At 49.5% G+C, this 22513-nt stretch overlaps 1 protein-coding gene across 1 annotated transcript; it reads right to left on the bottom strand.

The window, feature by feature from the left end:
- Positions 1 to 6815: 6815 nt before the first annotated feature.
- On the bottom strand, positions 6816 to 15970 carry PRPF19 (pre-mRNA processing factor 19). The gene is made up of 16 exons (XM_047775619.1): positions 15724 to 15970; positions 13901 to 14050; positions 13662 to 13738; positions 12793 to 12934; positions 12637 to 12710; positions 12469 to 12531; positions 11619 to 11660; positions 11417 to 11491; positions 11045 to 11120; positions 10778 to 10887; positions 9403 to 9558; positions 9121 to 9190; positions 8797 to 8882; positions 8325 to 8495; positions 8060 to 8165; positions 6816 to 7356 (listed from the first exon to the last, which is right to left on the bottom strand). Exons 1-16 carry the CDS (start codon positions 15740 to 15742, stop codon positions 7259 to 7261), a joined length of 1515 nt encoding a protein of 504 aa, XP_047631575.1. The 5' UTR covers positions 15743 to 15970; the 3' UTR covers positions 6816 to 7258.
- Between the last annotated feature and the right edge of the window lie 6543 nt (positions 15971 to 22513).

Below are 22513 nucleotides of genomic sequence, written 5' to 3'. Positions count from 1 at the left end.
TTGGAGAGAGCCAGGGACTGGGGCTGGGGCTGGGGCTTTGGCGGCAGCTGGTTGGGACCCAAGGGGATCCCCTCTTTCTCCCTCTACCCCGGTCTCCTTCATCTTTACACCGAGATCGCGGCCCTTAGCCATAAATAAAAAAGGAGCCTACTTCGCAGCCTGTGTCTTCTTTGGCTTACGTAAAACTCATCTCTGTAAAGCGTGATCCCAGGCCCCGATATTTCTGTAAGGGTATTTTATGTAAAAACTGCCATTCTGTCCCAGCAGTAGGAAGACTTGGTACCCAGATCCACTTTCGAAGGAAAAGAAGTAAAATGCCAGATTATTTACATGTGTATTTTAAAAATATGTTTAAATCATTGCTAAACTAATATTAAAAAAGAAGAAGAAAAAGAAAGGAAAAAAAAAAAAAAAGCATGCACAGAGGCCAAAAATAAAGTAAGAGCAAAGACTCTGGGAAGCGAAACCTGCTTCTATTCTGGGGATTTCTGCAGAAGCCTGGAGGTCTTGCTGTTCTGCTTTGATGAACACAGGGGACCGCACTTGGGCCCAGAGGGTGCCAGAGGTGAGGGGCCTAGACGGAGGCCTCCTACCCAAGCTGGGACTTGGAGGGCTTCATCCTCAGGCCAGAATGAAGGAGGAAGAAACCCACTGCACAGAAGGGGGAAGCAAAGGATCTTGCAGACTTTGATCTTGGTGCTGGCTGGATGGATGGAAAAAAAGAAAAAATCTCCCCTGAGAATTAAGATTACAATTCCCTCTTCTCTGGTTTGATTACTTAGTCTAGGGCAGGGGTGAGGACTCTCAAAAAGCTATATCTGGAAAAAAAGGGAAAAAAAAACCATCAAGGGCTGAATTTAAAGTCATCCCAGAGTGATGATTAAAGAGGTCCCTGGGCTCAGACAGACGCAAATGCAAATTAAGAGAGAGAGAAAAAAAAAAGTGATTTCAGCCAAAGTCTCAAAGAATCCTCCAAGTCGCAAATAAAACAAGCATTTCACAAACCAAAAATCACAGGACACCATAAAAAAGAGTGAAAAGACAAGGCTCCAACTGGGAAGATAGTTGCAACACACTGATAAGGGATTACTATCATTCATGTGTATATATACAAAAACTGCTAGATAAAATAATAGAAAAAGACAACCCAAATAGGAAAACAGCTAAAGGCACAGACAGGCATTTTACCAAAGATAAACTCAAATGGCCTTTAAGTGGATAAAAATGGTGTTCAACCTCATTAGTAATCATGGATGTGAAAATAAACTGTAAGACGCTATTATATAACTCTCAGCTCTGCAAAAAATCTTAGATCAGAGAATAATAAAGAAAAAAAGAAAAGAAAAAAGAAAAAGGGGAGTTCCTATTGTGGCTCAGAAGAAGTGAATCTGGCTAGTATCCATGAGGATGTGGGTTTGATCCCTGGCTTTCCTCAGTGGGTTAAGGATCCAGGGTTGCCACAAGCTGTAGTGTAGGTCACAGATGTAGCTTGGATCCTGTGTTGCTGTGGCTGTGACATAGGCCAGGGGCTACAGCTCTGGTTTGACCCCTAGCCTGGAAACCTCCATATGCCACAGGTGTGGCCCTAAAAACAAAACACAGAATATTAATGGTTGGCGAGGGGCTGGGGACAGGCACCCCCATCCGCTGCTAATCAGAGTGTAAACTGGTCCAATCAGGATGAAAAATAATGTCACTACCTATAATAATATCTACAAAATAAATCCTCTTCTAGGTTAATATTCTAGGAAAAACTCTTGCACCAGACTATTCACAGAAACATTGTTTATAATTGAAAAAAAAAAAAAAAGGACGCCCACATGCCATTACCAACAATCGGATGCAAGCACAGTGTGGGGTATTCCTACAGTGGGCTTCTACAGTGAGCAAGAAGGGTTAGCCAGTCTGTCCATTGCAGGCTGGCTTCCCAGAAGAGTTGCCCTCTTACAGGGCTCTAGCCACTGCCGAATGCCTAAGGCGCTGATCAATTACAAAACTTGGCCTCCAGCCCTTAATGACGTCGGAGGGGCTGGCACTTCTCCGCGAATGCGCTGCGGTGGTCCTGCTGCCCGCTAGCCCCATCAAACAGCTGCAGTGGGACCGTGGACCATAGCTCCACGGTCTTATCAGGGGAAAGAGCTGGGGCAACGCCCCCCCCCCCCCAATACAAATGCAAAGCTGGAAGCACGGTTCTGCTACATTGTACAGTCCTCCTATCCCTTCCCCTGAGGACAACAGAGGAGGAGCTGCGCTTCCCAATGAGGCAGTTTGAAAGCACCTCAGCCCGAGGGTGGGAGTCCCTCCCCCTGAGCGCCCTGCCCAGGATGAACGTGCCTTGTGGGACCTGCAGGTCGACAAATGCTGTTCCAGCGTCCTGGGGGGAGGGGAGTTCCCTTTGGCCACTTGCTGGCGCTGTAGTGAAGCAAGTTAAGTCTCAAAAATGATGTTGACCAAGTGAACTCAAAGAAAACAAGCTGAAAGATCTCATTTACACAAAGATGAAAAATAGGCAAAAAAAAAAAAAAAAAAAGAAGAAGAAGAAGAAGAAAAATACATGGTGGCAAGTTTATACAAACCCCGACCTTAGGGAGGCTGTTTTCTCTGCAGGGGGAGGCAGGACACATTCATGGATGGGCACACGGGGCCCCCGTGCTGTCTCTAAGTGGGGTGATGGATATGAGGGTGTTTACTATTCTTTAAATGGAAAAGATGTTTTAGACGTTTTTGAATATTTCACAATTTTATTTCTACTATTTTTATTTTTTTTATTTTTTATTTTTTTTGTCTTTTTGCCTTTTCTAGGGCAGCTTCCTGCGGCATGTGGAGGTTCCCAGGCTAGGGGTCGAATTGGAGCTGTAGCTGCCAGCCTACGCCAGAGCCACAGCAACGCGGGATCCAAGCCTTGTCTGCAACCTATACCACAACTCACGGCAATGCCGAATCCTTAACCCACTGAGCGAGGCCAGGGATCGAACCCGAAACCTCATGGTTCCTAGTCAGATACGTTAACCACTGAGCCACGACGGGAACTCCTAATATTTCACAATTTTAAAAAAGCTGTTAAAATGTTGGTTAAAGATCTGTTCCAAATTTTGTAAACCTTCAGGTGAGAGCTTAGACTCCATGCTGCTGGTTGATACCAGCCACCTGCCAAGCTGCCTTAATACAATGTGCTGGCCTTTCTCCAACGTTCCCACCCCCCACCCTCCCCACTGTTCTCCCCTCCCGCCTTTCCCGTGAACATACCCCTCTCCCTCCTCCCTTCGGCAAGTCAGTGGAGCTGCCAGACCCTCTCCCTACCCACCCCTACCCTGTGCCCACCGCGTGAAGTTTTACTTCTCCCAAACAGCTGCGTCCCATCCTCTGTGTTGGCACCTCTGTCAGAACGCGACAGGCCCATGGCTCTAGCACCTCCCTGCTCCCTAATCACGTTCATCAGAGCCTAAACGTTGGATTTATGAATAAAGAAGCTGTGTCAGACCTAACCTTTACAACACAGGTGTGGAGCCTCAAGGGCCACCAGGACCCCAGCAGTGTCACCAGATGCCTGGGCCAACAAAGGCAGGGGAAAAGCAGCCAGCGATGGGATGCAATCCCCTGCTCTCTGCCACGCTGGGAGAGTTGAGTAGCTCACCTACTCAACAGCCCTGTGCGGGAGGCACCATTAACTCAGTTTTTCAGATGCAGAAACGGAGACACAAAGACTTAAGTCATCAAGAGCTGCCACACTGGGAGTCAAACCTGGGCTTCTGATCCCAGAGCCCACACCTAACCAACCACAGCCCTACGCTCCTGTCGGTGGAATGGGGAGCGCTGTGCTCAGCTGTGGTGCTCAGAGCGCCGTCCTTGTGCCCATGTTCCTGGGAGACTAGTGTAACTACAGTGCCCCCAGGTGGCTGCCTTGGTCAGTGCGCTAAGGCCCAGCAACCTGCAACAGTGGAGGGAAATGAGTGGGTTTGGGGGACCCGGTCCTCAGGCACAGATAAAACCTGGCCAGGCAGGAACCGTCAAAGGACTCAAGTTCACACAGGATGCAATAAGCATTAATTACAAAAATTCATGAGCCTAATGATAAGGGCCGAGAAAAGGTGAGCCCTTTAGAAGCTACCGAGACCCACTTCCAAATCTGGAGATGTGGCAGGCATGGCAGCTCCCCATTCCGTCTGGCTCCATCTGTCTGGCCCTCAGCAGCAGTGAGACCTGAGGTGAATGGGGGAATGACAACACTGGGGGCACAGCCCTGCCGCCAAGATGAAAACCTAGTTGAGAGAAACCAATGCATCAGCGCCCCCAGCTGGAGACATGAACCCCAGGCTGAGTGAGGTGACTCCCCTGGCAGGGCAGGGATCCCAGGGAGAGCAAAAAGTGTGGCAGCAGAAGTAAAAGCAGCCACAGCGGCAGTTAAGCATGTATGTAAACTACAAACATCATTTGTTACATGCATCGCTGTCTGAAGCACTGCTCACCAACCAGCCCTACAACATCCTCAATCTGAACACTACCCCCAGCTTATGAAGACACCGGGATAGAGAACTTACATGATCTGCTCAAGGCCCCACACTGCTAAGTGCCAGAGCTGGGATGCAAAGCCCGCAGTCCAAGAGCCCACCTTGCACCCTGGATGGCAGGGGCACGAAGCCCCATGGCAGCGCAGGGAGCTGCTGAGCTGCTGGACAGCTAAAGGCAAGGCTGTTTCAAGCATAAAATGAGAACATGCTCATACAGAGTCCAGCACACAGCCCTGTCAATGAGGGCGGACAGAGGGCAGGAGAGGGAGGAAAGCGTTTCCCGGCCTTAGGACTCACAACACAGGCTTCACACAATCGGGGTGACCTGGCTGCCCTTCCTAATCACATCCTTAACTAGTTTTTCTGGAAATGAAGGCAGACCTTAAAAATGCATATCAATATCTATCCAGAAAAAATTAGCTGGTTTGGGGCTGTGCTAGCCGAGGTCCAGCTCAGCCGCAGGATGCCCCTCCACCCCCGCCCACCCAAGTCCTTAGCCACCTCCACCTTGAATGATGCTGCTCCACCCCCTGCAAACAGCAGCAGAGCTGTATGGGTATTCCTGTCACACGTAAGTGTCCCTTCTTGTTCTGAAGCTCGTCCTACCTTGGAACCTCAGAATGGGTCTTTTCTTCTTTTCCTTTTTTTTTTTTTTTTTTTTGCTTTTTAGCGCCACACCCAAGGCAAATGAAGTTCCCAGGTTAGGGGTCAAATCAGAGCTGTAACTGCAACCTATACCACAGGTCATGGCAACGCTGGATCCTTAACACACTGAGCGAGGCGAGGCTTTGAACCCGCATCCTCATGGATACTAGTTAGGTAAGTAGTTGAAGATACATAAATCTAACATAGTCACACATTGAGCCATACCCTCAAACTGATAACTCTTGTGGTTGGCAAACCTCTGAGTCTTCCAAACACTGTCTTATCACCCGACTCTTGGGAAGTTACCTGTGAGAACTAAGCTAAGCCGGCCCGAGGCTGGCTGCTTGAAGATGCTCACGGCAGCACTATTTATGCACAGCTTCCACTTTGGTATCTTTTCCAAAAGGCGAGTTCCCTGGACAATGGGGGTTACAGGTACATACTCACATAAAGGCTCTACTTGGCAAATATTCATGAGAAAACTGGGTCTGAGTTAGGCGATTTCTTCACTGCAAGAGTTTTCAAAGGTTTTACAAGCTGAGGCATTCTGACCTTCCTAGGGAGCTGTGGACACCCAAGCTGACCACACAACACTGACCCAGCAAAACACACGTGGAGGGTTCTGTGATGTCGACAGTGGCTTCTATGCTTTGACTCCAGCCCCCACGCTACAGAGGGAATACCCCATTTCTTGGCTCCCCTTCCTGACACAATTCTTTTTTTTTTTTTTTTTCTTTTTTGGTCACCCTGAGGCATATGGAGTTCCTGGGCGCAGGATGAGATATAAGCTGAAGTTGTGACCTACATGGCAGCTGTGGCAATGACAGACCCTTCAACCCACCATGCTGGACCAGGGATCGAACCTTCCTCCTAGTGCTGCAAAGACACCATTGATCCCACTGCACCACAGCAGGAACTCTTCCTGGCACAATTCTTTATGTATGACCACTGCCTCCCACTTTCTCCCCTCATATTCTCATGACACTCAACTGGGACACTCTTCGCAGGGGGGACTGAGGAGCTCCGGGGGCCACACTCAGGGGCCTCACACGCAGCCACACCTTCCCCAGCTACATACACACCTTGATCCTTCCAACCCTAGAAACTTCCCACCTTGTCTGACTCCTCCTCCGTGAGGCTTCAGCTTAATTATCATCCACGGGTCTTTCCCAACCATCCAACACGGCCATACTGAGCAGCCGACTTTAATGCCCTCACCAAATAGGGCATTTGCTGCCATCTGGTCTGCTTATTATTTGCTGGCTATCTCCCCTGGGACCAGTTCCACTTCACACCTTCAAATGCCAGGGCTCTAGAGAAACCTTTCTGACTCAAGCCAGTTTGGGACAGGTTTTCCGTCACCTCTGAAGGAAGGACCAAGGGACCTCTCCTGACGTGCTGGCAGTTCCTGAGCACCTGCCCCTCCCTTCCAGGCTCAGGAGGAAGCCAACCCCACAAGGCAAGTGACAGGACACCCTGTAAAACACCAGGTCTAAGCCTGCATAGAGAGGGAAGAGTCATTTTGGCAGGCGGCTTGTAGATTTCTTGCTTTCTTTTTTATTTCTGTTATGCAATTTAAAACTTAGAAATGATGGGCATTCTGGTGGCTGGGTCCGACTTGGGTTCCTCTCCACTACAGACACACACAGGAAGTGGACTCTGTTTATTGTTTTCTTTTTTTAATGAAACTAGATCACTGCTTACAAAACCCTGCCTGAGCCCTCCGCCCAGCCCTTCACAGTTCCCTTGGCTCAGCCTCTCCCCGATGCGCAGGAAGGGAAATGAGGTGGCTGTGGAACGGCCACCAACTCCAACTCCATGGACGCCACGAGGGGAGAGGCCCTGGGCGCCGATCCTGAGCCCTCAGAGGTGACAGTCCTGCCTCCCACGGCCGACCCACTGGGCCCAGAGGCTGCACAGATAACGGTGGTCCACGCCGCCCTGGCTCTCAGGCCACCACCCAGACCAGAGTGAAATGATGTGAATGTCCCGTCCCAGACGCCCCCCTCCCCCCAGTAGTCTCTTCTCCCCCACCCCCCCGCCCCCACCCCTAACTCTACCCCACTACTGAGACGAGGCCCAGCTCCGGTCAGGAGGAAAGGGGCCTACAGGCTGTAGAACTTGAGGCTCCTGTCCATGCCTGTTGAAGCAATGAACTTGGCGTGGTGCCCGAAGGCCACCCCTGTGGTCACACCGCTATGCTCTGTGAAAAGAGACAAGAGACAACAGTGAGGTGGCTTTTCCCAGCACCGACCCCTGACGACACGCCCCGGCCCACCCAGTGCTGTGTCAGCCAGTCACCGTCATCCAATTCAAGTTTTGCTTTCTGGAACTTTCTGGGTTCTTTTTTCCAACTTTTTTTTGTTGTTGTTGTCTTTTTAGGGCCACACCCGCAGCATATGGAGGTTCCCAGGCGAGGGGTCTAATCGGAGCTATAGCTGCCAGCCTATGCCACAGCCACAGCAACACCAGATCCAAGCCACGTCTTCGACCTACACCACAGCTCATGGCAATGCCAGATCTGAAACCCACTGAGTGAGGCCAGGGATTGAACCCGCAACCTCATGGTTCCTAGTCGGATTTGTTTCCACTGCGCCATGATGGGAACTCCATTTTCCAACTATTTCTGATCCGCAGCTGGTTGAGCCTGTGGAGGACTCTTACGTACTCTTACCACCCTCCAGAGGTTAAGTAACCAGCCCAACGTCACATGAGCTAGCATTTAGAGCCCAGCAGTCTGACTCTGCGAGGTTTTCCTGGCCCCTAACCTCTACTGCCCAGGCAGTGATTAAGAGCTACCTTGGCAAGTTCATGCTACCCTAGACATTCCTAACCAGTGCAGCGTCCCCCATTCTCCTCTGGGCCAGGGCACTCAGAGACCTCCGGATCCCAGGGCTGGCCTCTACCTGTAAAGTGAAGAATCTCCGTCCACTGTTTGCAGATGTAGATCTGGACATCTGTGCCCCCCAGGGCCAGGTAAGTTCCACTCTGGTCAAAGATGAGGGACTTCACCTGTCAGAATCAGGAGAGGTCACATGAGGGGGGCAGAACTATGGGTAACTGGGATAAACAGAGGCAGCTTAGAGTAATTCAGTGAATCAGTGGTAACAAATGAGGAGCGGCAACCAAGAGAGCTGGAGCTGGGAAGGGGAGGGAAGGGGGCAGGAGCACCTCAAAGTTGTTATCCAGCTGCAACGTCTTGAAGTTCTTCAGTTTGCGCAGATCCCAGAGCTTGACAGAGGAGTCGTCGGCCGCCGTGGCCAGGTAGTAGCCGTTCTCGGAGAAGGCAATGCTGGTGATGGGGCCCGAGTGGCCCGGGAAGTTGGCCACGTTGGTTCGCTCCTACAGTTGGAGGGCAGGGAATAAAACGTCACCCATGGGTCGCGAGGGAGAAGATAAGCCTCACCAAACTCCACGTCTGGGATGCCCTCTTCTGTCCCTCAGGGAAGGACAACCCGGAGGACGAGCAGGGGTGGACGGCCCAGCCCAGGGCCCCCAGACCACACCTACCGTGTCACACACACAGCCACTGCCTCGCCACTCTCGGGACACCCCCAGGGCCAGGTGCCCTAAGCACGTCATCACAACCCACAGTCACGAGAGCTCCAACCCTGGGCCACAGATGGAGGCCACCAGGTCCTACCTTCAAGTCCCAGATCTTGATCTGAGAGTCCATGGTGCCTGTTCCGAAGATAAGTCCATCCGGGTGGAACTGCGCACATGTGAGAGCTGTGGAGAGGGGAGGTGGGCGCAGGGTCAGAGCCCACCGGGAAGGCCAGGCGCAGCAAAGGCAGCAAAGGCAGGCTCCTTGCTCCTCCCGCTGCTCACCGTGCCAGCACCACGCCCACCACTCTGCCGGCTCCGCGGTTAAGTGTATGTTTAGCACAAATGAGCAAACAACTTCATGAAACGTATAAATAAACGACACGTGGCAAAGGAAGACCCCAGCGCCTTGGGGGCAACTCACAGCAGCCAGAGGTCTCGTCGGTCACCTTGGTGAGCACGCGTCCTGTCTGGATGTCAGAGAAGGCCCAGTACTGAAAAGAGAGACGACAGAGCTGGTGAGACATGAGGTCCCCAGGGCTGGCGGGCCCTCAGGAAGGCAGGGACCCTGGCAAGGCCGGCCCCCTCAGCAGAGAGAGAACCTTCTCCTCGGGGCTCTGGGGAACCACAGGGGCGGGTAGGGTGTTCCCTCCTCCCAGGATGTTGGGGACAGGAGACCGCTTCAGGGCTCTGCCTGGGACCACACCTGGTCATCAGAGGAGCTCAGGAGATAGTCCCCAGTGGCGTGGAGGCTGAGGCCTGTCACAGCGCTCTCATGGGCCCGAACAACCTGTACACAGGAGGCGTTCGGAACCGACCAAATCCTGATAGTGGCGTCTGGGGAGGCGGAAAACACCAATTCCTAAAGGGAAAGCAAAGAGGCAGATCATCAGAGAGAGGAGACGGCCTCCAACCATCTTACGAAAGGAGGCTGGGAGTGGCCACAGCCTGGCCCCGGAACCACCTACTCACCCAGTGATGCCTAAATGCTACTAGAATGGGAAATTCAACAGCACTTGGCCAAGCGGAGGAGGCCCCGCCACCTAGCGGTAAAAAAGACAACTGCCCCAGAGGCAAGGACAAACCGCACACCCTATTTCCAGGACCAGGGACAGAAAGGCAGCTAGGCAACTGAGAAACTGAATTTTTAATTTGTGTTTATTTAAGAGCCACATGGCCACTATCTGGAGTGGCACAGGTATGAACAGTACCAGGCCTGGAAGGGGCTGCAAGGGCATGTGCCAGTGCACCTACACTTAAGGGTTTCGGGGGCAAGTTAATCCTCAAGAAAACTGGGGACAAGAGAGAACTGGTCATTGCTACCAACCAATAATTTTGGTTAGTTAGAACGTTAAAAAACTGTAAGGTTAAACCAACTACCATCTTTCAACAATGCAACCGTATCAGAGAAATAACCTATTCACACACCCAGTGGTCAGGAAAGCAGTGCTTCCATTTGAATATATTTTGTTCTACGAAAAATTCAATGTTACTCTTAAAGGTACAGAGAAAAGCCCGACTCTCTGGGAAGCACTGACCCAGACATCATCTGACAGCGAGACTCAAACTGTCCGAGACTTAAAAACTCAAATCCCACAGTCATTCACCTGGTCTAACTGTGCTGCCTGTACCCTCTAAACCAGAGGCTCTCCATCTGTTTTCAAGGGTCAACATCAACTCTGCACCTCCGCCCTAAGGGACCATGGGAATATGGGCCATTTGTCCTCCTCAGACACGCAAGGCAAGATCCTGTGGAGCTGTTTTCTGCAGTTTGTGTTATAAACACTGTGGGGTGTTTTTCCCTTTCCCTAACATAATCCACTGCAATGAATATGCTTTCCAGGCTATATATGTTCTCCCCTGCCTTGAAGGCCACTGGCTCAGGAGGTCCGACAGAGTAAAGGGCAACCCCATGACCCCAAACCCAGCCCTAACGGCCAGTATCCGTGAGTCACCCTCTTCCTCAGGCCCACGTCTCCCCACCAAGTAGGCGGCAAGGAGTGGGGGCCTGGTTCTGGGCCCCCAAACGGCCGAAACAGGGCTCAGGGATGAGGGCTAAGGGTGCCCAGGAGACTTCTTACCTGGGAAGGGTGAAAGACCACGCTGGTGACCTTCTTGGTATGGCCTTTGAGGGTGGCCAGGATTTGCTCAGAACTCTTGTCGAAGACAACGACATTTTTATCCGCTCCACCTGGAAAGACCAAAATGAAATCCCAGGTGGAGTCAGACCCACCCAGGTCCCTCTGCTGAAGAAGGTACTTTTGTCCCGGGGCCCATGCAGGGAACGGGAGCATGCACTTTGCCTGCTTCCCGCCCCGCTTCAGCCACTGGGCCAGGCCTGCTCTCACCAGTGAGGATCTTGTTGGTGTCGGAGGGGCAGAGGTCCAGGGCGAGGATCCCGGGAATGCTGGCACTGTGCAAGCCCTGCGCAGAGAGAGCCACTTCACAGCCGGTCACGGCCCAATCAAGGCAGGCCACGAAGCCACACCACGGCCCCCGGCCCCAGCCCCGGGAAACAAGAGGGACTTCTGTTCCCTATCCACTGCGCCGGGCTTCCTGCCTGAGAGCAGGAACTCCCTCACTGACTACTGCGGAAGCCAGAGTTGGGCAGGAAGAGAAGCCCTGACGACTCAGCCGCCAAGGCTCCTTGCTGGCTCACCCCACCCCAGGAACAGCTTGGGAGGGCCCCGTCTCCAAGTCGGTGGGTACCTGGCACTTACCACGTGGGATGCCACCTGTCGGTACTTGCTGAGCTCTTCTGGCTTCACCAGCTCCTCAGGCACAGTCTTCCCTCTCTGAGAAAAAGAGAAGGCCCCCCAAGAAAAGCAGCAGTTAGCAGCAGGACTCGGCCATCCCCTTCCTCCTGAGGGGCCGCCCACCTCCTCCAGGCCAACTCTGGCCCCTGGCCCTGGGGGGACTCACCTTCTTACGCTCCGTGGTTAGCACAGTGGCCTTGTCTTGAAGCTGGCGGGGGGGAGAGGGGAGGAACAGGCTCAGTGTGTGCCCATCTCACCTATGCTTTCACCACCACGAACTCATTATCGGCTACGTTCTGTGGTGAAGGCTTCCGTGCATTTTCTCTTTCTAATTGCACTCCAACCTTATGAGGTGGGTGCTGCCGACCTTACTTCATGGAGGAGGAAAATGAGCCTCCGAGAAGTGAAGCCATTTGCCTGAGGCCACGGAAGCGACAAACCCGCACCACTACGATGAGAGCCAAGATGCGTGCTGATAATCTGAACATCGTGGGCATGACACAAACTACCAATACTAAAGAGGATCCCATGGGTGCGATGGAACAGGGGGCCTGGCATCGGGCCAGCTCTGCCTGCTGCAAGCCATGCCTTTGAATCCTGAGTCTCAGAGCCTTTACAGATGCTTCATCTGTAAAATGAAAATGATAAACCCTGTCCTGTCTCCCTCAGAGGAAAAAACATGAAAACATGTAAAATGTTTTAATATCGGGAAAGAACCATAATAAGGACACTGCGTTGTACTTAAAAGTAATTAAAATCTTTAAAATTCCCACAAGTCGACAAAGTAGGTACCATATCCTCACTTTAGATACAAGGGAAATTAGACACAGGATTGGTGAGGTCAGCCCCGGGGTCATAAAGCTGAGCAGTGGTGACATCACATCACAAAGCCAGGCAGTCCGGCCCAGGACTGAACCGCTCGACTTCATCACTTCAATTCCAAAGGGATGGGACTTGGCACTTGCAGCAGACAGTGAGCAGGGAGGGCCTCCCCACCCAGGGAGAGCCCGACATACCTTCTGAATAATCTCGGGGGTCATTCCCACCAGCTCGCCCAAGTCCATGGGCTCGCCCGCACCCTGGCGAGAAGAAAGGTCAAAATGAGTGGAGCTCAGGAAGACTCTGGCAGAAGGGGGAGCCGCCACCCACAAACGAGCTGCTGGCAGGGCTGGGGGGACACTCACCACGACACTTGGCTGGGAGCTTGGCACAGCCTGGGGCACGATGAGGCCGGCCTGAGGTTTCAGGGTAGCCAGAGCTGAGAGAGAAGACAGCGTTAGAAACGGGCTATTATAACCCAGGCCATCCCGGAGTGGGGGGCTGGTGGGGAGAGGCTCTACCTTCTCGGGCAGCAGTGACTTCCTTGGTGAGACGGGCAATGACACGGCAGGCGGCATCATGCTGGTACAGCGCGTGGGACAGCTCTTGGCGGGTGGTCTGCAGCTGCTGGCGCAGGGTGAAGCTGTGGAGCATGACTGCGTCCTGGGAGACGAGACACCACAGTGAGGGGCAGGGAGCAGCACGAACGCCTGCATAAGTGTCGGCGCTGGATGAGAGGACGCTGCCTCCTACCCCACGCCTGGGCCAGGATCAGTGACCCAAGCAGCATCCAAGCAACCCTGAGGGCACGGGCAGACACTCCCGAGCTCCCACCCATGCCCAGACTGGGCACACAGACAGGAGTGGGAGCCAGCTCTTTCCCATCCCATCTGCACTAATCACCGCAATTCTCGGACATCATGCTGTCACCTCCCCAAAGGCAGTGACAACGCCACTTCTGCGATTTAGTGACCGCCCTCGTTGTGTCAGGCATGGCGCCAGACCGCTCAAGACTTATTCATTCTTCATATTGCAAGGCACCTACTATGTGCCAGGCACTGCTCTCGGTGATGGGGCTCTAGCATGAGTCACTCGAGTCCCTGACATCAGGAAGTTTATACTCTCTTATCCCAATTCTCCCAAAACCCAGAGAGACAGGCACCAATCCTGTCACATGGTCAAGAAAATCAGGGCTCAGATGTGATACGAGCAACCCCAAGGCGAGTGTGCAAGGGAGCAACATGTGGAACCCAGATCTGTGTGACGTCAACAAGCAGGCTCCTCCTCTGCTCCCTCCCTAGCTCGAAACAGAACACAAGGCTCCAGCCCTCCCACCCCGACGCCCAGTCCATCAGGCGGGGAAGATACCGACTCTCTTCCAGGGACTCACCCACTCATCCTGCAAGGCTTTCAGAATGGCTGGGATGCTGGTGGCTGAGGGAGGCTTGGGCCGGATTGGGTGAGCAACTGTCGAGAGAGGGCAAGCGGGTGTGAAAACCGGAACCTGGCCGGCCAGCCTGCCCCTCCCCCATGCTTCCCTTTCAGCCCCCCCTTCTCAGACCACCACCTCCTCCCCCGCCCCAGGCTCTGAGCTAAGACGGCCCTGGACTGCGGCCAGTCAGCAGGCACCTTTGATGTCAATGAGCTGCTCCTCGGACAGAGGCTGGTTGTTGATGGGATCTGTGCCATTCTCTGCAATATACTTCTCAATGAGCCGGCGCTCGTAGACATGATTAGAGACAGGGGACACGCATGGGTGCTCTGGCACTTCATTGGAGACTGCGGAGAAAAGGCAGGCAGTGAGCCTGGGCTGTGGGAAGGGACCTTGGGCCAAAGGGATGCTTCACCTACTACCAGCCTCCAGAGGCCTACACTCAACCGATGAGAATTAACCAGAACACCAAGAGCCAGTTCTGGTCTGCACCCAGAACGCTTTCCAGCCTTCTAACTAGCTGCTCCATCAGCCTCCTGACAGTCAAATAATCAACAAATAGTTACTACACAATGACTAAATGCTAGGCACCTAGAGAGCAGTCAATAATCTCTGCCCGTCTCATTTCTGAACAAAGATGCTTAGGTACCCATTACACTGCAGAACAGGGAGACACACACAAACCTCACTTAAACCTCAGGCTAAAGCCTAGATGGATTCTTAAAGAGATGTGACAAGTGCTATAATAACAGAAAGCATTTACATGGTGTTTACTGGGTGCCAAGCACAGCCTGTAAACACTTCCCATTGCTTAAATCATCCCCACAACAACCCCCAACTGAGGTATCATTTACACCCTTGAGGATAGAGATTATGGCTGGCTTCCGACTTCCAGGACAAGGCAGATGCCCAGCAGGCACTCAGTAAACATCTAACAGATAAGCCAAAGAGAAAGGATGGAGCTTCCTTAAGGGCTTCCTTAAGATTGAAACAATGAATGTGAAAATACTTTGCACACTATAATTTCTTTAAGGTGTACGTTTCCTTTATCTAGTCACATTTCCCTTCCCCCTTTCTTTCCTTTTTTTTTTCTTTTGGATTTATGGAAAGGTTCTGAGAGGAGTAAAGGGCCTGAGAGTTAGGAAGCAAAGAAAGAAAAGGATGAGAGACTAATAACCCAATAACAATGAGTACAAAATATCACAATAAAATACCGAAAGGAAAGACAGGTCAAGGCATTTGAAAAAAGCACAGATTCATGGTCAGAGAGAACCTGACTCCATCACCCAGCTCTACCACTTACTAGCTGTACTGTTTTACAAAAGCCACATTCTGCTTCAGCCTTACATCCTTATCTGTAAAACGGGATCTTTATTTCTGCTTTGGAGAAATGAGAACATAACAAGATCACAGTCTTGCAAACGAACTGTAAATCAACAGAGGCTTTATAAAAGTGCGCTGTTTTCAGCAGCCCGTAAAGGGTGAGGCTGGAAGCCAGGTCCCTGGCTCCCAGCCCTGTCACAGCCTGTAACTCACTGTCCGACCTTTGCAAATTGCAGAAGCTCTGCCTACCCGAGCAGGGCCTCAGACAACATCCAGTGCCAAGGCCCTCATTTTGCAGATGGGGAAACTGAGGCCCGCATCCTTGCGCCACATCACAAAGCCAATCTAGAGGCGGATCCTGCACGAGCCCTCGCATTTCCTAATTTCTACAGCAGAGCTGTTTCCCCTGCACCAGCTCCCCTCTATCCAGGCCTCTGTTCAACTGCGCAAACAAGGTGGGTGGCCTCGGCACTGCCTGCGACAATACACTTGAGGCGTTATGTAAACTGTGAAGCGTAGCGCAAATGCACCCCATGCTCGAGGAGGAGGACCCCCGGGGCTGACAGGCCGCCGCCCTGCCCCCCCGGGAACCGCGTTTTCACCTCCGCCCCCGCCCCGTCGCCGCAGAGGCCCGCAGATCCTCCCACTCGGCTCTGTGGCCTCCTGCGCCCAGCGATCGGCCACAGGCGATACTCACTAGAGCAGATCAGGGACATGTTGCCGTAGCTGCGCTCCGAGGCTCCTCACACCTGGCTTCGGGATCGGCTTCTGAGCCCGCGGAGCCCACTTCCGGTTCCCCGCTGCTTCCGGGACGCTCCGCGGCAAGCGGGGAGCGACCCCGCTGGACGATGCTCCCGCAACGTTTCACGTGGGACAGCGACTGGTCGCGCGCCTCAACCTCCAGCTTTTAACGGAAACTGTCCTTTCCCAGAATGCAACCGGGCAGGAAAGGGCGCGCCAGGAAGTACTCGGCTATTTCCGGGCCCGCTCGGCTCCTTTCGTAAAGCTCTCTTGGGGTTGGGGGAAAGGAGAGCCGAAACTACATTTCCCGTGATGCAGTGGGAGTTTTAATCCAATCAACTCAGTAATTTTTTAAACCAATCAACTCAGAAACTTTAAACCAATCAACTCTTTTGAGACCAGAGCAGGAAGGGGGGGCTTTGGGATCGTAGTCTTGCAAACGCTGTTGTGAGCGAGAATTACCCCGCTTCTCAGAACGCATCTTCCTGAGGTCCGCTGAAGAGAGTATTTTCCATGGCTGCTCCCACGTGATTCTTGGACAAGTGTTTCTCGGAGTACCCTTTGAAAGGTCCAAGGAAGAAGGCGCGAATGCTGATAGGTGAAAAAACTTATCTGATGGCTGGGTTCTCCGCTAGACTGTAAATTCCGTGATGGCAGGAACCACAGTTGTTCTGGTTATTGTTGTTTCTAAGAGGCTGACACAGTACCTGAAATATAGCAGGACTGTCACAACTATTGTTGGTTGAATGCCAGGCATTTTAAGTACTCAGATGTGGTAGGAAATAAAATGGATCCATTTATACATGCACCCCAATGTTCATTGCAGCACTATTCACAATAGCCAAGACTTGGAAACAACCTAAGTGTCTATCAACAGATGAGTGGATTAAGAAGATGTGGTACATATATACAGTGGAATACTACTCAGCCATAATGAAGAACAAAATAATGCCACTTGCTGCAACAGAGATGTAACTAGAGATGATCATACTAAGAAAGAGAAAGACAAATACCACGTAATAACACTTACATGTGGAACCTAAAATATGGCACAAGTGAACCTATATACAAAACAGACCCACGGACAAGAACAGACTGGTAGTTGCCAAGGGAGAGGAAGGAGGGAGAAGGATGGACTGGGAGCTTGGATGTAGTAGATGCAAACTACTATATTTAGAATAGTTTGACTGGAGTTCCTGTTGTGGCTCAGTGGGTTAAGAACCCAACATGGTGTCCATGAGGATGTGGGTCCATGGCCTCCCTCAGTGGGTTAAGGATCCAGTGCAAGCTTCAGTGTAGGTCAAAGGTGCGGCTCAGATCTGTGTTGCTGTGGTGCAGGCTGGCAGCTGCAGCTCCAATTCAACTCCTAGCCCAGGAACTTCCATATGCCAAAGGTATGGCCATAACAAGAAAAAAAATCAGAGCTAGAATAGATTGACAAGGTCCTACTGCATAGCACAGGGAACTATATCCAATCTCCTGGGATAAACCATAATGGAATTTTTTGAGAAAAAAGTATATATATATATACTTTTTATATATATATAAAACTAAATCACTTTGTGCATAATAAATCAACTGTACTTTAATATTAAAATATAAAATAAAATGGATCTGTTTAGTAAGGGCCTTATACTAGAAGTGGTTAGCTTTGATTGGGTAAACAGCAGAACAGCCGATCAGCTATGGAGTGATAGCCACATTTCCAGACGATTCCTCTGGAAGATATTTACTGTGTGGGTTAGAGAGGTGACAGACTGGAAGGAGAGAGACCCAATAATTCATTCACTGAACAAATCTTTATTGAGGACCCACTCTGTGCCAGTTAGGTACCATACTTGGCATTGAGCAAAACCAGAGGTGTCCCTATGCTGGGGAGCTTATGGATGGAGGAATGGGGGGGAGGTTCTTCCAAGACTTTTGAGTTTCCGAAGCCAGTGCCTTAGAGAATAGAAGGGATTTAGGGAGTGCTCTTGTGGTGCAGAGGGTTAAAGATCCAGACTTGTCACTGGAGCAGCTTGAGTCCCTGCTGTGGAGCAGGTTTGATCCCTGGCCCAAGAAATTCCATGGGCCTTGGGTGCAGCCAAAAAAAAAAAAAAAAAGAAGAAGAAGAGGAAGAGGAAGGAGGAGAAGAAGAGGAAGGGGAAGACAGAGGAAGGGAAAGAAAGGATTCAGGGCAATTGATTTTGGAGTAAATATGACAGGCAAGCACTAGCACTTGATCTCAAGTTCCTCCCCACTCACCCCCAACCTTGGTCTTCCCACAAAGGAAATGAAGATTATCTAAGGACAGGAAGGAAGAGGAAAAGGGGAAGGGCTATGTACAGAGCTGTCAGTGGGTCCTTGAGACGAGAACTCTATACCCTGATCCCTCAGGCCAAGGCTGCTTCTCAGGAAGCAAGGGGACACATTGGTCAGTAACTCAGAAGCTCCATATCACAGGTAGATGTAGTTGCAACCTGTGTGGACAACTGACAGAGGATTAAGCAGGACAATGCAGCTCAAATAACTAAGAGGATTAGATGAATTCTCCCCATCTACCCTTTGGCCCAATGTTATTTTCCAAAAGCTGTGTACAACCTGGAAAACCAGGGTGGGAAGAACCCTGCACTGTCTGAGAGTGTTTCTGTCACTCAGATGGAAGAGAGAGTTGAAAAGAAATTAACTTGTCATAGGAGGGGTGGGGGTACGCTTCTTGGCCAGGAAGGACCATGCATAAAGTGAGATTGGTAGTCCTACTAGTTGGAAGTGATCTCACAAGCAAATGTGAAGTTGCAACTGTAAGAAAGGCTGGAAGATGGGTCCCAGGATGCTACTAGAGTCTGTTCTGGAGGAAAGAGACACTTAGCCAAGGCAGGAAGGGATGAGGGTCCAGAGGAAGATGGATGTGTCTGAGAAAGAAAAAAACAACTTGACATGGGGACAAAGTGGTTGTTAATCCTGTGCAGTCTGTGTGAAACAAAGAGTGTCACTCACCATCCAGTTCTACAAGAGTTAAGTCATTAGCCACTACAGTAGCTGTCCCAAACCACACCCTGAAAGGAATTCAGGATGATGAGCAGGATAAGGCACTCTGCTTTGGAAAAATGGGCAAAACTGGCCCTTAGATGGTTAGATATAACAGGAAAAATGTTTTATGAATCCCAATTCTTGCATCTTCCTATATTTAGAAAGACAGTAAAAACCATGAACTGAAATATCTGTTCCTCATGACTACCAATAACCTTCTGCTGAGATGTAGCCTGGATTGTCCATACTCCTTAGCCAAAATCACAGATATACTGCTCTCTCCCCTACCTCTTTGGAGCAGTTCCTTAGCACTATCCAGAGCCTGTCTCCTGAGCTATAGTCCCCAGTAGCACAATGCATAAAATCAACTCACAGCTCTTATGTTGTGCCCCCCCCTTTTTTTTTTTACGTTTTCAGTTGACAGTTTTGGTGACCATGAAGGGACTCAGAGCTGACTTCTCTCCTTTGCCTGAACTCTAGGATGATCCAGCAAGGACCGCTTGTGCCCATCACCACCTTGCCATATCTAGATGACTTTAGGTGAATTTCTCCTGGTCTTGGATCTCTTATCTTGGTTGACAATCCTAAGGGTTTTTTGTTTTGTTTTGTTTTGTTTTGTTTTTGCAGGGGTTGTTAAACTTGGAATGAGGAATGGGTTATCCTTGAATTTAGGTCCAAGAGGTGCCTATATTCCCCAGATGAGAGAAACTGGGAAGCCTTTGTTCAATTGAAAGACAGTGAGGAGGTCTGGACTGGGTGATTAGCTAAGAAGCTGACCTGACGTCTTCTCTCAAATCAATTTCATCAACTTTAACAAGGTTTGTCCAAACGAAGGTGAAGATACCATATGAGAGCTTTTGGCTCCAAAGGGACAAAGCTCCTCCTGCTGGTTTCAGCTTTCTCAGGCAACTGGGAAATTTAAAGGACCAGTGGAGGTGAGCCTGCATTCTGTGCAGTAATCCCACAGGGAAATCCACTCATTAAAAAGTCGCTTATCCAAGGATGCCCACATAAGGATGGACCATGCAGTGCTCAGAGCACTAGAGGAAGAAATCAAGACATGTAAAAACGCTGACATGACTCTAAGGTGACACCCAGAGGAATTGGGCTCACAAACAGCACACAGGTCCCCCCACACTTTTCAAAGTGATTTTATCCCAACAATCCAACTTCATTTGTTTTTTTTTTTTTTTTTTGGAAGAGGAGATTGTTTTGTTTTTTGGCCATACCCACAGCATGCAGAATTTCCTGGGCCAGAGGTTGAACCCCAAGGCACAGCAGTGACAATACAAAATCCTAACCACTGGGCCACCAGGGTACTCCTCCCAACAAACCAACTTTAAAATGGGGAATAGAGAGTTTCCTGGTGGCACAGCAGATTAAGGATCCGGCATTGTCACTGCTGTGGATCAGGTCTCTCCTGTGGTGTGGGTTCAGTCCCTGGCCCTGGAACTTCCTAATACCTCGGGCACAGACAAAAAAAATAAAATAAAGTAAAATAAAATGAAATGAAATAGGAGCTAGAGCTTCCCCAAAAGAAGAAAAGAGGTACATCAAACAGCCAACCTCTACCTAACCCCCTGGCCAGGTTTGCATATGTACAGAACTTACACTTGCAAGGACTTAATTGGGAACCAAGGGAAACCCCACCCTGAAATGGTCAAGATGGTGTTGACATTCCAAAACGGATTTTGCCTAGAGAAATTGGTTTGCTAACATATCTTTTCGAAATTGTGAACCTAAGGTAACAAAATTCTTCTAGAAGGAGAGCTTACATTTCACTCCCGGTGTCTTTAAGATACACATGTTCCACCAGGGCTCTCAGGAGCTCTTACCTAGACCACCCCTAATTCTTGAGACTGAGGGGAGTGGGGAAAGGGAGAGAGAACTTTTATTTATTTTTAGTTAGTTAGTTAGTTAGTTAGTTTTGCTTTTTAGGACTGCACCTGTGGCATATGGAGGTTCCCAGGCTAGGGGTCGAATCGGAGCTGTAGCTGCCAGCCTCTGCCAGAGCCACAGCAATGCCAGATCTGAACAACGTCTGCGACCTACACCATAGCTCAGAGCAACACCGAATCCTTAACCCACTGAGCGAGGCCAGGGATTGAACCCGAAACCTCATGGTTCCTAGTCAGATTCGTTTCTGCTGAGCCACAATGGGAACTCCGAGAGAGAACTTTTTAAACTCAAGCAAATAAATTTATTCTGTATTCATAAACAAATGAGTTTTAAGTTGTAATATATGACTAAGTTTTAAAAGAAAGCTATGAGACCCCTGGTTGTGTGTCTATATGTCTGTGTGTATGTTATAGATATGTTATGTTTCTACCTCCAGGTGGTATTGGCAAAATTAATTTGTAAATGAGCTCTATTTAATTGGACTAAAGGAAAAGAAGCATGTATATAATTTCTCAGAAACATGAAAGTGACCCAAATGGATTTCAGGTTCACATGATCTGAGAAATACTCAGTGTTAATCTAACCTTTGATATTAAATTAGTTTGTTTGTTGGTTTAATTAATACTGAGGTGTCTTTAGAGTAGTCAACATTTTTATTATATATAGGTTTACTAAAAATCAAATAAGATCTTATTAGTTCTATTACAAAATTTGTCAGCAATAACTTGCTGTAATATTTTTAAAAGTAAATTCAATGTAAATGTGATAATCGTGGGGTTTTTTTTGTTTGTTTGTTTTTTTAATGGCTGCACTTGCAGCATATGGGAGTTCCCAGGCTAGGGGTCAAATCGGAGGAGTTGTAGCTGCTGGCCTCCACCACAGCCACAGCAACGCAGGATCCTTAACCCACTAAACAAGGCCAGGGATCAAACCTGAATCCTGATGGATATTAGCCCAGTTCGTAGCCCATTGAGCCACCGTGGGAACTCCCAATAATTGTTCTTATTTGAACTCTTTTTTTTTTTTTTGCCACCCCCCAACATATGGAATTCCTAGGCCAGGGATCAAATCTGAGCCAGAGCTGTGACCTACACTGCAGCTGCCACAATGCTAGATCCCTAACCCACTGCACCCAGGCCAGGGATTGAACCTGCATCTCTGCCACTGCAGAGACCCTCTTGATCCCATTGCACCACGGTGGCAACTCCTTCAAGTAAACTCTTTAGGAACAATTGTGTTTTACGGTATGTCCCCTTAAAAATAGATTCTCCAGATTTTTTGTAACTTGAAATTTTATTTTTTTTATTTTTGGTAAGTTGAAATTTTAGAGTTTTGCTAAGTTGAATGATGGAAGTTTATTGAATATATAGATCACTTACAAATAAAATAAGATTGAAGCATTAACATAGGCTTCCTTTTACAGAGAAACTAACAATATTTTAGACTGTTAATATGTTTGGTGCCACACTGGGACATTTTCTTATCAGAAAGCACATGTTTTTAGAAATTATAGAGTTAATAAGTTTGCCATTCTACAGAATGCTAATTGAGACAGTTCATAATTACTTACTTCTTAGCTTCAACTAGAAATTAAGATTTTTAAAGGTTAAGCTTCTAATTAAAATATATAATCAAAACTACTAAAAATTAATAAGGAAAATATTTGTATGCAAAGGAAAAAGAAGGTATAAGGAATAGAAATGAATTTTGCTAAGGGAAAAGAAAGTAATTTTGTCCTAAAAAGAGATGAGAGAGAGAAGGAAAAGAGGAATCATGGGAGGAAATCTGAAGGTAAAAAAGAAAGTTACAGAAAATTATAGAAAAGAAACTCTAGGAAG

This window comes from Phacochoerus africanus, chromosome 4, assembly GCF_016906955.1.
Source record: "Phacochoerus africanus isolate WHEZ1 chromosome 4, ROS_Pafr_v1, whole genome shotgun sequence".
Taxonomy (NCBI): domain Eukaryota; kingdom Metazoa; phylum Chordata; class Mammalia; order Artiodactyla; family Suidae; genus Phacochoerus; species Phacochoerus africanus.
The sequence above is the reverse complement of the archived record's forward strand: the minus strand, read 5'-3'. Positions and strand labels throughout refer to the sequence as shown.

Excerpts from the sequence above, each read along its gene's own strand:
- PRPF19 (XM_047775619.1), bottom strand. Across the intron at positions 12,532-12,636 it reads GCTCCCAGCCAAGTGTCGTG|GGTGCGGGCGAGCCCATGGA; the intron begins GTGAGTGTCCCC and ends TCTTCTCGCCAG. Across the intron at positions 11,492-11,618 it reads TAACCACGGAGCGTAAGAAG|AGAGGGAAGACTGTGCCTGA; the intron begins GTGAGTCCCCCC and ends TCTTTTTCTCAG.